At 33.4% G+C, this 19,220-nt stretch overlaps 1 protein-coding gene across 1 annotated transcript; it reads right to left on the bottom strand.

Moving 5' to 3' along the window:
* Nucleotides 1-370: 370 nt before the first annotated feature.
* LOC778107 (dof zinc finger protein DOF5.6) lies at nucleotides 371-3,084 on the bottom strand. Its single transcript, XM_003523033.4, has 2 exons — nucleotides 2,352-3,084; nucleotides 371-1,876 (listed from the first exon to the last, which is right to left on the bottom strand). Exons 1-2 carry the CDS (start codon nucleotides 2,403-2,405, stop codon nucleotides 896-898), a joined length of 1,035 nt encoding a protein of 344 aa, XP_003523081.1. The 5' UTR covers nucleotides 2,406-3,084; the 3' UTR covers nucleotides 371-895.
* Between the last annotated feature and the right edge of the window lie 16,136 nt (nucleotides 3,085-19,220).

Here is a 19,220-nt window from a genome sequence, read left to right on the forward strand (position 1 = left end):
GCATGTACGTATTTCAATTTAATTGATGCCTTACACTTTTTTTTGCTTTAATTAACCAAGCTTAAAATAACTTTCATTCCGAGGTTTATTTTTTATATGTCTGTAATGCACGTTATTCTCTTTTTTCCTCCTGTCTCAAGCGTTCCAAGTTAGATCGAAACACGTGACACGTCCCATCCCATGCAAGAGTTACGGAATATTCAATAATCAATATTTCACAATTAAGCTTCCACTTCATGAGAACTCTTGTTCCGTGACAAAAAGATACTTAAAAACATCTAATAAGGAAAGGAGATCAATAAGGGAATTGAAGTCAGAACACTGGCAATAATATTAAGGACATGAACATTAATTAACAGCTCAACAAGCATAGAGAAAAAGATTTTTCATAAAAGATAATATAGTACTTACTGCATTTTCTTTAACTGGAACAAGAAAAAAGAACTACCATATCTTCCTCGATGTTACAGCATAAATCCTAAAGCTTTTCATGACGTGTCGCACACAAAGACACAGATAGATATATAATATCAACCAAAAGGTAACGCACCAAGGGCAGTCGAATTGGACTCTGAAGCTTCTCATTCACACACTCTCTAGATTAAGTCAATAGAAACCTGAATAAGACCACCCCTGAGATTTATAGCTAGAATAAAGAAAAACTACACAGGAAAATTCGAGGAACCCTCCCATGATCAAAAGGCTTTATGTATACATAATAATATAATATAATATAAAATATACGTAGGGAAAGTGAGGATGTTGATCATTGATTTGGACATTAATCAAATTACCCAAGCCAAGAGAGAGCTTAGCCGTTGATCATATATATATCCATGCATCTTCATCATCATCATCATCAATGAGTTGTGACTTGAGATTTGAATATTGCCCTTTAGACCAAAGGGTGTGTGGTGGAAGATCCATAGCCGTTCATCATGCCAGTCCATGATCCTGGACCGTTGAGATACCCAAATGAGTCTTTTCCCGCATCAGAGCAACCCTGGTCTTGCCATTCAAGGGACAATAGCTGTTTAGGGTTTGGCTTCACATCAATTTGGGCATTATGGTCCTCATTGCTGACATCATATGGCAGCATCAAACGCTGGCAAGAGTCCATTAAGTACCTATTAGCACCATTATTATCACTGTTGTTGTTGTTGCCATGATCAAGGGACATAGACATGCCACCAAATGCTGAAAGACCATGATGATATAAATTTGGTGGCAACCCATTTTGATGAGTAGTAGCACCGTTCATATCTCCCAGCCCAACACTAGCCATACCCATAGACATGTCATTGTTTCCAAAAAAATCAAAATTTCTAGAACTACTGCCGCTCCCAATTATGCCCTCCAGCTTGCTCTCCATCATGAAGTCAATAGGCCTAGGGTTCTCAATCATGCCAATTCCATATTTGCCCTCCATGAAACTAGGGTTTGCATTGGTCCCAAGCAAGTTGCTGAGGTGAGAAAATTGCACATCTGGGAAGGAGGAGAGTTGAAGGTCTTTGGGGTGGTGGTGGTGTGGGGGCCGTGTTTGGTTAATATTATTGTTGTTAACTAATTGGTGGTCATTGGATTTTTTGGCAGAGACCTTTTTGTTCTTTCTGCAGCCACCACCAACAGGAATGTTCCGAAGAGTGCCTCCTTTTGTCCAGTACCTTCTGCAGGTCTTGCAGAAGTACCTTGGCTGAGAAAGACTGTAGTTGTTGTAGTAGCAGAACTTGGTGTGGGTTGAGTCACACCTGGGGCACTTAAGAGCTTGGTCATGTGGGGGTCTTAGCCTCCTCTCTATCATGGGCCTTGAGCATGTAAGCATATCCCCAGAGGGTGAAGAAGAAGAATCCATCCCAGACTCCTCGTGAATTGTGCCCTGACATTTTATAAATTGTATAAAGCAAAACAACTATTTAATAGAAATCAAAATGTGGTGTTATGTACTGTAAAATTTGTCTTCGTTGGATTTTAAAATGTCTTTTTCTTTTCATTCTTTTTGTTCTCTTCTTCCTAATTTCCTTTTCCTTTGGCTAGCTTTCTCTTCTTTTTTCACCCCTTTAATTTCCCTTTGGTCCAACTCAAAATGAAAAACAAAAGGGTTTGCAGGGTGCAGTGCAAGACACATTGTTTATTACTTTAACTAATAACTAGAAATCAACCTTGAACGAAAACTCTCCCAAACTGCTATTTTACCCAGTAGTGATTTCATTAGTGAGTTAGAATTGAGAAGCATGAAGAATTAATCAATGTGCTTCATTCTCTCTTGTGACAAAGAAAATCATATACGTCAGAGCCAAACATTGTACATTTTCATGTGTGCATGTGCCATGGTATATGTATACATACTATACCTGCAACCAATGATCTGATGAATCCATGCAGACGTGCAAAGAAGATAAACCCATTCACTGGTGATTGTGATAACAACAGTGAACCACAAGCAGTGTATATATATGTGATCTTGTCAAACTAAAGTGCCACTGCAACTACTTGCAGTTTGTCATGAAAAGCATTGCACAAGATCATTAAGAATTAAGGATAGATAGTGAGCTAGGAAGTGCTTACAAGGAAGAGGAATAATGGGATGATGTGAAAGTGAGGTGTTAAGTGTGTGTGTGGTTGCTACATGGGGTATGGGACAGTGAATAAGAAGGAAGAAAAAGGTGAGGGAAGTGAGTGAGAGAGAGGTGGCATGTTGTCTCGGAGCTACAGTGAGGGTAAAACCCCGTCGGTGACAACAATGGTGGGCCTCAACCTGTCTCTCTAACTCAGTTCCTTAGTGAAAAATATTTAACAAACATCGAATATACTGTCATATACTTAAAAGGAAAAAATATAAACATAATAAAATTTATAATGCGATAAGAGAAAAATAAAAAAAATAAAAAATATTAATAAAGTGTTTAAAATAAATAATGATTTGTGTATTATTATTATATCTTAATTAAGTTCAAGTTGACTAAATTAGAATGGACGGTGAGATCTTGGGGAGGTGGTGCAATGAGAGACGTTGATGGGGATTTGGGTGTGAGATATATATACATCACGGTAGTAGTGTGTGACGTGACAGAAGCTTGAGAGAAGAATATTTGGGTCCCCGATAAAGAACGCATACCGAAAGAGCACTCTACTTGCAAGCCCCACACACACAAAACACACAATACCACCATTTTGGACCCACTCGACCTCCTTCCACAAGCAAGGGATATATTCCCATTTCTCACACGCGCCATTGCTCATTTGCTTCCATCGCCATGCCCTCTTTCTTTCCTAGACAACTGACTCTCTCTATACTTTAAATCATGAGGAAATTAAACATCGATTTGATTATGCAAAAGATCTCAATTTAGTATTAGAGGCAAGTGATGTGAAAAATTGAAAATGCATGAGAAAAGATATTAATATACAATATTCATTAGTTTTATTAATAATTAATTTTTGTTAAAAAAAATTATTGGTCATGTTTAATTACATTTTTTATTTATATTATTTGAATTCAAGACTTTATATACTATTTGAACTTAATTTGATATATATCATATTAAATTTTATCTTAAAACTAATTGTTCTTTTAAGTAAAAAATTTTAACACATAAAAGTTGCACCCTAAACAATAAACAATGTGACACTTTTTAACAAATTGAAAGCATGATGCGGATTTTAAAAATCAATTAAATTAAACGGGCAGTGTTAAAACTGAGGTCTACTTGTTTATATTTTTTGTAATATCAAGACTAACTTAGCCATTATTGATACTATTAAGAATTAAGTTGATATTTTATTAGTATTATATTTTTTTAGTGAACTTAAGGGTTTTTTTTATACTAGAATCAATAATTAATCTTTTAAGATATAAAAATCTATTTAATGGATTAAGATCTTTCAATAAATGTTTTTTTTAAACACATGAACCTAAAAATTGCATTTCTGCTCACATGTTAATTAATATGCAAGATTATTTGCTAATCATTGTCACATTTTATTTGTAGATCGATTCAAATATATATATATATATATCCTCTTTACATAAAAATGCTTTCATGACATCTTTGCATTGCAATTACCTGCGTCTAGACACAATATGTATCATATGTATCCTCTTTAATTATGTATTCTTGTTTCAAATTCGTTTAGCAGTGTTAAATTCAAACTTTGAATTGATATTCCACAAGTAGGCGGGTTGGTGTGGGGTGCTAGGGAATAAACTGGAAAAGCTTTCATCATAAGGGTGACAGCCGAAAGAGCAGCGAGGATGCTATCTTTATCCACTAAGTAGAAGATGAATAGCCATGTAGGATACATAGTTGGCGTGAGGAACACACTCCACTGATCTACAGGAACCAAAGTACATATGGCAGTGTCTGGTGAATAAAGTGTGTTCCCACGATACTTGCCTTCACCTCACTTCAATTCCTAGCTATAGTTAATTAAATTATATATATAAATTCCTTCTTGTGCATATGGATCTCTTTCTTTTCCCATTGGATGGTCGTTTTCTATCAGCTTTAATACAAAGATGTGGATTATTATTGTCTCAATCATAAGCATGCTATCATTGCTACTGGATTAGTGTATGTGCTTGTACTCTTCCTTCTAGGTACTTGTTGCCTGTTACCTTCTGCTGTAGAGAATAGTGCAAAGTATCATGCAGTGAAGAATGCTCGTTAGTTGGTAAAGAGTCACAACAGCAACAAACAAAAACTCTAACTCCAATATACAGTACTACAATTTTTGTGTATAGCACTGACTTCTAATCTGTGGCACAGAACTATAACAAGGTATAATGCATGAAAAGTTGTGACTTGTGTTGTGAGCGATAAATCAATGAAAGAGACACAATTATAAGCACCCTTTGGACTTAAATGAAAAATATTGTTAATTAACTCGCAGCATCATGACGTGCACAAACCTAAAGATTTTTGTGCGTATGATTACAAAGACAATATGATGCTGTAGTGTACGCTCTTGGCTTTTTGACATGTATATATATGCACATGCAGTGCATATGATATATATGCCTTTGTGCATCAGTATAACTAGCTCGGTATCTTGTAAATTAACAATAAGTATCACCTTTTGATGAGATAGAAAAACTCCAAAACTGTGAACATACTTCGTTCTCAAGCTATTACCTGTTTTTACTACATCCACACCCGAGTTGCTTTCTCGATCTTCTTTTGTTCTTTCTTTGTTTCTTTTACTTAAAGAAAACCAAATGAAAGTTCAGAAAAGGCCCAAGTAAAACCACACAAATTAATTTAAAAGCTGGAGATTTTCTCAAAAATATTTAAAGCGGGAAATTTTTTTCCCGATGGATTTTTTTAATGGAAAAATTTGTAATTTTTGCCCTTTGAATTAGATACTTATCTTCTTCCTATATATTATTTTTTCCTTTGCTTTTTTGTTAAGAGGGTATCATCTGGGTATGGCACGTACAACGTTAACACACTTTTTCTTACTTAATTTTTCAAATTGTCATGAGCTATACGCCTATACGTGAATTATATTCATCTATATAAAATGCTTTCTAGTACGAATTCGTACCGCATGAATTCTAAATATAGTTCATAATCCATGATTTCTGTTAATTATCAAATGTCCTTTATTTTGAAATTTACATATTAGCCAATTACATTATAACAGTTGTTTCGTAAAAAAAAATTCTCATTATGATCTCGCGTACCATTTAGTACTACCTACCTATTCATCCGTATATAAGTCACTATATAGATTCTTATTTTATGCATGGATCGAAAGCGTCAAACGCGGGTCATTCTTTTGTACAGATAAAGCAAAATAACTGAAAAGCCACATTGTCCAATAAACAATATGATGAATATATATAAAATAATTCTAAAGCTAGCTTGCTACAACATCCTCTTATTATCTTTGAAAACTATTAATAAATTTTACAATTAATATAAAGAAAGAGATAAAAGACTACAGAAAGAAGTAGGAGATGCAATAAACAATGTATAATAAGAAAGATTTTTTTTTTTTTTTTCCTTTATGTATTCTTCTTTGTGAATATTCCTGTTCAATGGTGAATACATACAGATGAAGATAGAAAATGTTGTATAACTTATTGCATTAGTTGTTTGAATAACATATATCTTATTTTTTTCCTTTAAGTATTTAATTTTTTATATTTTCAATATTATATATTTATTTTTATTTAATATTTCTTTGTAAAACTTAAGAGAATTATATATAGGAAAATATATCATAACTCATGTATCCAATATAACGGTGATATATATATAGACTCTTTTGATTTTCAACTTTTTTTTACGGATTCTTATCCTTTTTTTTAAAAAAAAAAAATCAGCACAATTATATATATATATATATTATGTGTATGTGATCTGCTTTATGATTTTGGTCAAAAATTCGAACGCTAATACCTCGTTATGGGTGCAGTCAATTTGGTTCTTTAGGTCCACCATATGAGAGTTCTTTTCTATATATCCACCCCAAAGTTTTCCTTTCATATGTACAGCAATGATGCATGGAAGAAAACCAAATTAAAAAGTTTGAAATTATAGCACTACCTACATATAATTAATTCCGGATCCTGCTGTCAATTCCAATCAATATATATTACGGAGAAGTACATTAATTTCTTGGGTCCAGTGTGAACTCTAAAGTAAAATACTCTTATTCAAAGCATGATCAATGTTGTCCAAATATTGTCTGGTCCTGGTGTGCGCATGGGGAAGAAAAAGCAATTTACCATCACTATACGTATATCTGGATTTCTTTTGGTCTATGTGCTAGATTACTGATTTTTTATTTTAAATTTTTACCAAAACATAAAGATTAATTTTTTGAAATACTAAAAAACCTAATTAAATGATTAAATTTTAAAGAACAACATTAATATCTATCAAGATTTTATCGGTCTGATTGAACTCTTTTTTTTCACAATAGTTTGAATGAACTTGGACTTAAATGCCTTATGCAAAGGCTTGTATTTAAATCTTGTACATGAAACATAAGAAAAATTCAGGAAAAGTGATTATTCAAACTTTCCAATAAAAATTAATTATCATAAAATCAATGAAAAAGTCTTTTACAATACTGGTTTCACGACAGTTTTATAAAAATCGATGTTGTAAGTAAAGTGGTGATATTTTTTGTAAATAATTACAAGTTTTTAAAGACGGTTTTCTCCAAACCGTCTTTAAAGATACTTTATGATATCGGTTCTTAAAGAATCATGTTGAAAACAAGATTTTAAAGAAGATTTAAAAAAAAAAACCGTCTTCTAAAAAATGTGTTTTTCCAATCTCTCATGCTAACGTGACACGTTTTAATTGGGTCATTTTGTCGCATCGGGATTCGTTCCAACACAACAATAAACAATACCTGTATTTTCTCCTCCCTTTCTCTCTACCCTATCTCCTCTTGCCCAAGTCTCTCTAGCTTTGAGGATTTCTCCATTTTGGCAGCGAACTAGGAGGCCATGAAGCTTCGTTCCTCATTAGACCTCCTGTGCCACAGTGGAGGCTGAATCGCAATGGTGGGGGGGGGGGGGGGAGTTTGATGATGAGGTGAACGAGAAGCAGAAAGAGGAAACTGGAGTATTGGAGAGTGAGGATTGAGCTAGGGTTTTGGATAAATCAATGGCTTCCTCTTCTTCTTTACTCCTACTCGAGCTCAAATTTCTTGCACCACAAATTACCCCCAAATAGTGTCATTATCTATCTAGTTTTTGCTCTCGCCATTCCGTTTCTTAGAACTCTAGGTACAATGTTGCTCTCTATATGGGAATCCGCACCGTCAAGGAAGAAGGTGCCATCATTGACAAAGTGAATGACATCAAATGGAGTTGTCGCTAGCGAATACGGTGGTAACAGCTTCGTTAACGGTTACGCGAACAACGTTATGGAAAGTGAGGATGCAAATAGAAGCTTGGTAAAGTACGTGAATGACAATGGTGTAGCAGCGAAAGTGGTGGAATATTTTGCGGAAGCTTTGAAGTGGAAGGAAGATGGAAGAAAGAAGAGGTTGGAGGAGATTGGTAAAGGGGATGCTTGGTTAAAAAAACAAACCGGGGAAGCACCAATTGAGGTATGAATATGATTGTATTTGTACAATTTTAATTAGGAGTTCCATCATCATTCATCAGGTCAGTGTGTTTATAGATTAACATCTGTTAAGAAATATTAATTAGTGTGATTGTGTTATTAGATTGAATGAGTGAGAAAAAATTGTGTAACATGTCACATGAGCAAGGATTGTAGTAAAGTGAAGTTGGTGGAACTAAGAGAAGAGAATAGAAGGTTACAAAAAAAATAAACATGTATCTCTGTTTCTCCATCTAGTAGCAATTGAAGGAAGCATTATCTCTGCAACTTCCATCACATTTGCATGGCAAGTCTCATTCCACTTATCTTAGTGAAGTTTTCCTAAACCTAACTAGTTTATCCCTTTGGAAACCAATTTAAATAGATGAACTTTTGTGGATCAAAACAATAGAAGGGACATCTTTCAATGTCCAATGTAAATTTTCACTTGTAATGTTTGAATAAATTTATGGTTTTCCTTATTTTAATGTGAGTTGTAATCACTTGTTAGTTTATTATTTCTTTTTCTTCATTAATGTCTCATTTTTAGGCTTTATAGTTTTTAGATATATCACATTTAAACTTTATTCTTTGTTCAGAAACCCATTAGCCAAGGAGTCGTAGGTGCCACACTAGTGGTGGAGGAGCTAGGACGTCGGAAGGTCAATAATGGGATAACACTAAGTTTTCATCTCTTGCATTTACCAAATTTATTGATTTTGCATTGAGTTGGTGGTGTATACTGTTGGACATTTTAGTGTAATTGATCTCTTTATTATGTTAAAATAAGAGTGCACGCTTGTTTTAATGTAATAATGAGATGTTGGTTTAGGAAAATTTTGGAAATTACATGGAAGTGACTTTCAGGAAAAGGCAGTTTTTAAAAAAGATAAAACTTCCATCAACCGCCAAAAACCACATATTCATCAACCGCCAAAAACCACCTGTTCTTTGATCATAAATAATCATTCTGGTTCAGAAAGCAGAATGGGTGACAAAATATACAAGACCAAAACAAAACTCTTGAATTATAATCTTTTGATTTTATCCGATTGAACAATTTTGGTTGAACCCCGAAATTTGATTCAATCTGAAAGTGTTATACACGACTTCAGATTTATCCAGTATTATCTCGATTTTCAAATTAACCAACAAAAGATTGAATCAAATCTTTCGAGATGACGAACGATAGTTCGAAGATGATAAGCAAGTTTGCGAAGTTGGACAAGTTTGAAGGGCAGGATTTCAGAAGATGGCAGAAGAAGATGCACTTTCTCTTGACAACATTGAAGGTTGTGTATGTGTTGAGTACACCGATGCCGGTGCTTATGGAAGACGAAACTCTGGATCAAACAAGGAAGCGTTCGAAATGGGAGAACGACGATTATATTTGTCGTGGACACATTCTGAACGGTATGTCTGACTCTCTCTTTGATATTTATCAAAATGTTTAGTCTGCTAAGGAATTATGGGACTCTCTTGAATCCAAGTATATGGCAGAAGATGCCTCAAGTAACAAATTCTTAGTTAGTAATTTCTTTAATTACAAAATGATTTATTCGAGGCCTGTTATGGAACAATATAATGAACTGCTGCGGATTTTGGGTCAGTTTACTCAACATGATTTGAAAATGGATGAATCCATTGCAGTTTCATCTATAATTGATAAACTGCCTTCTTCTTGGAAAGACTTCAAGCATACCTTGAAACATAAGAAGGAAGAGTTGACTCTGGTTCAACTCGGTAGTCATTTCATGATTGAGGAGTCGCTGAGGGCTCAGGAAATTGACAAAGTCAATGATAAAAATGTAGCAGGTTCCTCTTCCGTTAATATGGTAGAGGAAAGTGGAACAGTTAAACAAAATTACAATGCTAAAGGTAACAAACGAAAATTTCAAGGAAATAAGAACAAAGGTCCAAACAAACAGACAAAATTCTCATGTTGGAAGTGTGGGAAACCTGGTCATTTAAAGAGGGATTGCCGTGTGTTCAAAGGAAAGAACAAGGCTGGTCCAAGTGGGTCTAATGATCCTAAAAAGCAACAAGGTCATATTGTAGTGAATAATTTTAATTCGAATACGAATTCAAATTATGTATCACTAATATCTGATGCATTCTATGTGCAAGATGATGACGTTGCTTGGTGGTTTGATTCGGGAGCAACAAGCCATGTGTGCAAAGATCGTCGTTGGTTCAAGGAATTTAGACCAATCGATGATGGCTCTATTGTGAAGATGGGAAATGTTGCAACTGAACCAATCCTAGGATTAGGTTGTGTGAATTTAGTTTTTACTTCCGGAAAAAGTTTGTATTTGGATAATGTCTTATTTATATCTGGTATTCGTAAGAACTTATTGTCTGGTATGGTTTTAAATAATTGTGGTTTCAAGCAAGTACTTGAAAGTGACAAGTACATCTTGTCAAGACATGGTTCGTTTGTTGGATTTGGTTATCGTTGTAATGGAATGTTTAAATTAAACATTGATGTTCCTTTTGTTCATGAATCTGTTTGTATGGCCTCGTGTAGTTCTATAACTAATATGACAAAATCAGAAATTTGGCATGCTAGATTAGGACATGTTCATTACAAAAGATTAAAAGATACGTCAAAAACAAGTATGATTCCTCCTTTTGATATGAACATTGAAAAATGCAAAACTTGCATGTTGACCAAGATCACTAGGAAACCTTTTAAGGATGTTAAAAGTGAGACTAAAGTCTTAGACCTTATTCATAGTAATTTGTGTGATTTGCATGCTACTCCATCATTAGGTCATAAAAAAATATCTTGTTACTTTTATTGATGATGCATCAAGGTATTGTTATGTATATTTATTAAGTACAGAAGATGAAGTTCTTGATAAATTTAAAATTTATAAGAAAGAGGTAGAACTTCATCAAAATGGGCTAATCAAAACTCTTCGTACGGATAGGGGAGGTAAGTATTATGATCCGGTTTATTTTCAATATACTGGAATAATACATCAAACTACAGCTCCCTATACACCACAACAGAATGGTGTAGCCGAAAGGAAGAATAGAACCTTGAAAGAAATAGTGAATTCCATGTTATCCTATTCGGGTTTAAGTGAAGGATTTTGGGGTGAGACTATGTTGACAGCCTGTTACTTGTTGAACCGAATTCCTAACAAAAGGAATAAGGTTACCCCATATGAACTTTGGCACAAAAGACACCAAATTTGAGTTATCTCAAAATTTGGGGATGTACGGCTGTAGTCAGGCTTACAGAACCTAAAAGGAAAACCATAGGTGAAAGAGGTATAGATTGCATATTTATTGGATATGCTAAACATTCTAAAGCATATAGATTCTATGTGCTAGAATCTAATGATTCTGTTGCTGTAAACTCGGTTATAGAGTCATGGGATGCTATCTTTGATGAACAAAGGTTTACATCTATACCTAGGCCAAAGGACATGAATTCCATGTCGAAAGTCTCAGTTAATATTGAGGATATACCTTCAACTAGTACTGAAACTAGAAAGAGTACGAGAGTAAGAAAGGCTAAGTCATTTGGTGATGACTTTCAACTCTATTTGGTTGAAAGGTCAAGGAATGATATTGAATTTCAATATCAATATTGCCTTAATGTTGAGGAAGACCCAAAGACTTTTAGTGAAGCAATGGCTTCAAGGGATGTTGTATTCTGGAAAGAAGCAATCCAAAGTGAAATGGATTCCATCATGCAAAATAATACCTGTAAATTGGTTGACTTACCTCCTGGATGTAAGCCATTAGGATGTAAGATGATCTTTAGGAGAAAGATGAAAGTGGATGGTACTGTTGACAAGTACAAAGCCAGATTGGTTATCCAAGGCTTTAGGCAAAAGGAGGCTATTGATTTTTTCGATACATATGCTCCTGTTGCTAAGATATCCACTATTAGACTGTTGTTAGCACTTGCTGCTATCCACAATCTGGTGATTCACCAAATGGATGTGAAAACTGCATTCTTAAATGGTGAATTGGATGAAGAGATATACATGAAACAACCTGAAGGGTTTGTTATGCCAGGAAATGAAAATAAGGTGTGTAAACTGATGAAATCTCTTTATGGCTTGAAGCAAGCGCCTAAACAATGGCATCAAAAATTTGATGAGGTTGTGTTGTCTAGTGGTTTTGTTCTAAACCAAGCAGATAAATGTCTATACAGCAAGTTTGATACTCATGGCAAAGGAGTTATCATTTGTCTGTATGTAGACGACATGTTGATCTTTGGTACCGACCAAGATCAAGTTGATGAAACTAAGGCATTTTTGTCTTCTAAGTTTGATATGAAAGATATGGGGGAGGCGGATGTGATCTTAGGAATAAAGATCAAACGTGGAAACAATGGCATTTCCATCTCTCAATCACATTATATTGAGAAGATATTGGAGAAATTTAATTTTAAAGATTGTTCTCCGGTAAGTACTCTTATTGATCCTAACTTGAAGCTATTACCTAATAAAGGTGTAGCAGTGTCTCAACTTGAATACTCAAGGGCGATAGGATCACTCATGTATGCAATGATTAGTACTAGGCTTGATATAGCTTATGCTGTTGCTAAACTTAGTTGGTTTACAAGTAATCCCAGTTCTCATCATTGGCAAGCTATGAATAGAGTATTCAAGTACTTAAAGGGAACCATTGACTATGGTTTGACATATACTGGATTTCCTTCGGTTATTGAAGGTTACTCTGATGCAAGTTGGATAACCAATATGGAAGATTATTCATCCACAAGTGGTTGGGTATTCCTCCTTGGAGGAGGTGCTATCTCTTGGGCATCCAAGAAACAGACCTGCATTACAAATTCAACAATGGAATATGAATTTGTAGCTTTAGCAGCAGCTGGTAAAGAAGCTGAGTGGCTAAGAAATCTGATCTATGAGATTCCATTGTGGCCCAAACCTATACCTCCCATGTCTATCAGGTGCGATAGTCAGGCTACTTTGACTAAGGCATATAGTCAAGTGTATAATGGGAAGTTTAGACACTTGGGTGTTAGACACAACATGGTTCGGGAGTTAATCATGCATGGTGTGATATCAGTGGAGTTTGTGACAACTCTGCATAATTTGGCCGATCATTTAACCAAAGGGTTAAGTAGAGATCTCGTGAAAAGGTCGGCTGTGGGATTAGGATTAAAGTCCATATGAAATCTCTTATGTTAAGATACCCAATTCCCATCTAATATGACATTAGGTGCTGAATTCAATGTGGAAAGCTTAACATGTAGAGATTGGAACACATCATCGAAAGTATCCCAAAAGGTATGTGTTCGGTTCTGTAAGTTAAAGAGGTTGAAGTATAACTTCTCAATGGTTCTTTTGAAAAATTGCATTTGCAGGTGCAAGAAAGAAAAGGACTACCTATATAAGCATGAAGTTTAGCCGCTTCAAGAAGCTGGGACTTGGCTTTGATATGCTTATGAAGGATAGGGACACAGGCTAGTAAACTAGTGTCGAGCAAGAGTAATGTTATAAACTACTGTGCAGATTATCTTCATGTATTCATTATGAATAGAAAGGGTTCAATCCTTAGTGACACCCTGATATTCGAATATTTGAAACGTGTAATTTGCTAAGATGAAATTCAATCGTCACGATATTTCATCTATGCAGTAGTTTGTGGTATGTTATGACTTTGGTGATTTGATCGGTAATTACACTAAAATGGGGGAGGTTTGTTGGACATTTTAGTGTAATTGATCTCTTTATTATGTTAAAATAAGAGTGCACGCTTGTTTTAATGTAATAACGAGATGTTGGTTTAGGAAAATTTTGGAAATTACATGGAAGTGACTTTCAGGAAAAGACAGTTTTTAAAAAAGATAAAACTTCCATCAACCGCCAAAAACCACATATTCATCAACCGTCAAAAACCACCTGTTCTTTGATCATAAATAATCATTCTGGTTCAGAAAGCAGAATGGGTGACAAAATATACAAGACCAAAACAAAACTCTTGAATTATAATCTTCTGATTTTATCCGATTGAACAATTTTGGTTGAATCCCGAAATTTGATTTAATCTGAAAGTACTATACACGACTTCAGATTTATCCAGCATTATCTCGATTTTCAAATTAACCAACATATACTTTTCTATGTATATACATATGTTGTGTACATTTCATTTCATTTCATTTCAGCAACTCTTGGCTGCAACTAGTAAGTGTGATCGATAAACAAAAATAAAGCGGTGGGGTTAATCTATTGTTAGTTCGTTATAAGTTTTTTTAATTACACATCCAGGAGTCTGTATGCTAGTTGTAACCTTGATCACATTATCTTCCAATTTTTCTCACAATAATGCGCACCTTATTTCTTACTCGAGCTTTAAATTTAAGCCAAAGTTTATATTCTATAATATCTATCCTTTTGTTTAGCCCACCTATTATCTTGAAGGCTCATAAAGTTTGACATTTATTTAATCATGATCTCAAATGCTTCCATTAATTCTACTGAAATAGTCTCAATTCTCCAAGTGTCAAAATAAATTTTACTTTGATTGACCAATATCACCTACATCTATCTTGGAAAGTGTGAAAACTCTTGTCTATTTTCCACTATATCTAGGGGCCAATGTAGCACCTCTACCTGTTCCTCTCTTAACATTGTCCTTGAGCCATAAATGTGTTAGGGTAACTACCTAGCGTTGAAGTGTATCATAAAGACAACAAAGATTTGCATTGATTATCATGGTCTAACATCACCCTTCTTTTGTGGAATAAAGAACTATCATAAGATAATAATATATGAGATAAAATGGTCAATAAAAATTGTAAGCTTTTGTTTGTTCAGTAGTATTAAACCTATAAATTGTTGAAGGATATGTGAAATCTCTTGGCTCATAAAGGAAAATGTATTTTGAAGTGAATTAATCTACATGAATTTTTTTTAGGTGATTTAGAATCCTTGTTTGTTGCCTTAACGCGTCTTGTGGTTGTTATTCTTTATCTTTGAATAGTTGCAGTTTTTTTCAATAATTTGGCATTTTCTTATTTGAAAATATGTCTTTTAATTCTATATTGGTGCATCCCATACAAAAATTCATTTAATTTTTTCCTAACATCAATTATTTACTATCTATTTTATGCTTTTCAACATTTAGATTTTTCACATCTAGGAAGATTATTGACTATCACTACTTTTTGTTAGTAAGTTAGCATGTCACTTTATTTCCAAAAAAAAAAAATAGCATGTTACTTTTAAGAAAAGGCCAAACCAAATTATCAAGTGATTTTGTTTTGCTTTACTGCAATGTTAACACCGATAATTAGAATTAATACTTACTGTCCATAAAATAATTTATATTATTAAATAGCACTTAGTTATAAATTTGGAATAGTACAATAAATTAAAAATTTATAGAAAATGAGTGACACTAAGGTGACTAGTAGATAAATATCTTCTTGATATTTTCTATTTACTACAACATCAGGAGATCCAACGATTGTCTTGGAAAGTTGCATGCTTAGCCACATTAATTTTTTTGTTACAAATTTTATAAAATCCACTTCATGCATTATAATTTTTTTTGCCTATAATTTCTCTAAATTACTTTAGTCTCACTGTTTTATGCAAGATAAATTTCTCTAAATTACTTTAGTCTCATTGTTTTATGCAAGATAAATGCTAGCGTTTTAATCACTACATTTTACAATTGAATCTGTTATTGATAAGCTATTTGAAGTAATTATATAGAGTGATAAGTATTTTTCTTATTTGTTACACTTGGTTATCAGTAGATTTTTTTAAAAAAAAGACATTCTAAGACAGTTCTTTCAAAATCCGTCTTTGAATTCTCAATTTAAAAAAAAAACATTTTTAGACAATTTTTTGAAAAATCATTTTAAAATGTCTATATTTCAAGACGGTTTTTGGAAAAATCGTTCAAAAACCGTCTTAGAATCCTCAATTTATTTAAATTTAAAAAAATTATAAGACGGTTCTTTGAAAAATCATTTTAGATTGTAGATATTCTACTATGATTTTTGAAAAAACCGTCTTAGAATTCTCAATTTTTTTAAAAAAATTTATTTTAAGATGGTTTTAAGACTTTTATTTTTCTAAATTGAAACAAGGTGCCTAATTTGCTTAATTAATTGTGCAGTATTTGATTGACTTTTTTCTCTGTGTAGGCATTTATACAGATCTAGCATTGTTCTTCACTTCATTTTACAAGGCAAGTCTTTTTTTTCTGTTTTGTTTTACTACTATTCATAAGCTTATTTTGTGAATGTATAATCATCAAACAACATGATTAAATTGTGAAAGAAAGTTGACTCGGTTGAGATTGGTGTCTTTGAGATTATACTAGACTATATCAATCTGTATTATACTTGTATTTTGAAAGAATGTGACTTTCCTCAGGCTAGTGTCTTCTCTTTCATTAAACTCTTCCTTTTTTTTTACATACCATTTTTCGGTTGCTTGTTGGATGTTCTGCTATCTACTAACCATATTCTGGTACCTTTCTATTTATGCAGGTTCACATTCGTATCTTGGAATCCACTCAAGAGAATATAGCTACTTTGCTATTGGGCCTTGAATATCTTACCAACATGTTCTTGTTCAATATAAGGTTATAAGCTGACATCTTAGTTCTACCAGAACTCTGTTGAATATTCATATCTACATAGAAAAATCTGTGTCAAAATTATTATTCTCTGATTATTGTATTTCAGTAGATTGCTTGTATATTTGCACAAAAAAAAAAACAAGATTGCTTATACAACATTGATAGTGATATTTAATAAATTTGAGACACTTATTGGTGGGGAACCAGGGGGGAAAAATGCTAGATACTCCTCTAGGTGAAAGTGCTCCTCTGGTTCACAACTCAGATACTATGAAATAAAATTGTTACTCAATAGCTAGAGTCTATATGTAGATCAACAAAATAAAGAAAAAATCCCTAAATATAAGATAAAGATAATGATTACCTAATCCAAGCCAAATCTAAAAGATAATGCAATTATGCAAACTAATTATGCTACATCAAAATTAAAATCCTCAAATATCAAATGAGAATTAAAATCCTTAATAGTATCTAATTAGAGTATAATCTAATATCCGCCACTTACACTGGTCATTGTTTGATTATACAGATGCCAATTTTCTTAAAATATGATATTAATGGTGTAAGTCAAATTGAATGACCTAACGATGTAATGTAACATTGCATGAATATATTCTTTTGGTTGAGTGATATGATGAAAGGCTTCCTGTTGTGCAATTGTTGTATGTTTGTGCTGATATATATGACACCTTTATTCAATGGTCTTTTATTGTCAAATGTCCAGATGCTGAGGAAATTAAGTAAACAACTGAGTAGTGAGGATTGGACATGGAACAATTTGAATACACTCTGTTGGGCAATTGGTTCTATATCAGGTTCCATGATGGAAGAACAGGTACTGTGAACTTCATGCTCTAGCTTAATTGATACTGATTATTATTAGAGTATTCTTCCTGTGTATTATTTTTCTTAGCAGCACTAACCATAGTTCTAGGCTCCCTGGTTTATGCCAGCTGTAACACCTAACTATCAGTTTGTTAGTATAGTTAGAACTCCTAAGGTACTACAAGTACCAGCTATGGAATATCTGTTAGTTGGGTTGAATAATATTTCTCTCCAATCTCAAACTCTCTCTAAATATCTTCAATTACAGTACAATATGCATTTAAAATTTAAAAAGAGGTGTTATCCTAATCTAATGACTGCCGTTGGTATCAAATTAAAATGATATCTACTCTTCTGTTATTGTGACTGCCCGTTGGTATCAAATTAAAAGATCCAGCTGCCTATCCAAATGCTTTGTTAGCAAAAGTTTTAATTGATCAGGTCAATATTGATTAAAATTTATGCTCCTGCAGCTAGCTATAATCTCTTCTTTTCACTCACCCAACTCTTGGAAGCTTTTAGATTGACAGGAAACTGGTCAAACAGACAGTGAGGACTTCAGTTTATGGTGTTACCTTTGTTGGGGCACGAGAGCAAATCAAGAGAAGATTAGAGGAGAAAGGTCTTATTACTGATGAAAAACTTTTATTTGCTGCAGCTTGCTATGCTGCTAAAGTAAGTTTAATTTCAGCCATGTTATAGGAACCTATATTAGCTGTTAGAAACTGCAATGGCTGACTTGATGTGTATTTTTCATCATTGCATCATCAGGATATTATTACCTGCTGGAATACTTATATTACAGAAGATATTCTTTTTTAGATCCGATCAAACCTAGATAAACTTTTTAGATCAAGTTGGTTATTTCACAGTATTGTATATTTAGTACTATCTGAGTGTCCAGATCTTAATGGGTTTGGTTTGATTAAATCTATCCATAATATATGAGTGGAAATACATGTGAACCAACATGCAAAGACATGCTTATACAATAAATCTGCTTTCTTGTCTTATATTTTATACTCTTATCATTCTATAGGTGACATTAACTGCGCTTGGAGAAATTTTTGGTGCTGCACGTGTCATTATGGGTTGGCTTGGTGATTGTGCAAAGGTTTGGTCTCATAGCATGTTGGACTTCAAATGATACTAAAATCCTATTGGTTTTGGCACTGTTTTATGTGTGCTTGCATGTTTGCAAGCTTTCTTTCTATTTCTGAATGGTGGGATCTTAAACTTTTAATAGGTAATTGCTTTTGAAAACCAGCCTGTTTGTTGGACCACTCCTCTTGGCCTTCCAGTTGTACAACCATACTGTAAAACTGAACGGCATCTGGTAAGTTTTTATATACAAATGATGTTCCCCCTTTTGTTTTATTTTATAGATATTAATATTAATTTACTGAACAGTGACAAGTTAAAACCAACATACTAAATGCAGAATGTATGATATCCACCTAAATGGTTAAAAGAATGACTTCTGTAACAATCCCATTGAGTGCTACATCACTAAATAATTACATAATCAAATGCCACGTTATAAAAAACTACACCATCAGGTTCCATGTCAACAAAGTGTATAATTATCAAGTTTGAAATTACTATAATTAATTTTTAATTATTAACATCACGAAACTTCTTTTTTAAGTTTATTTCTATATTATTTTTAACCAAACATTAATCTATTTTAGAAATGATTAATTTTAACTTTTTAATGTAAATTAATTAAAGTTTTAA

This window comes from Glycine max, chromosome 4 (genome assembly GCF_000004515.6).
Source record: "Glycine max cultivar Williams 82 chromosome 4, Glycine_max_v4.0, whole genome shotgun sequence".
NCBI lineage: Eukaryota > Viridiplantae > Streptophyta > Magnoliopsida > Fabales > Fabaceae > Glycine > Glycine max.

What these genes read in the sequence shown, in the direction of transcription:
- LOC778107 (XM_003523033.4), bottom strand. Translation starts at nt 2,405, where the DNA reads ATGGGTTTATCTTCTTTGCACGTCTGCATGGATTCATCAGATCATTGG. An exon ending in CATCAGATCATTGGTTGCAG is followed by an intron (nt 1,877 to 2,351) that starts GTATAGTATGTA and finishes ATAAAATGTCAG; the next exon opens with GGCACAATTCACGAGGAGTC.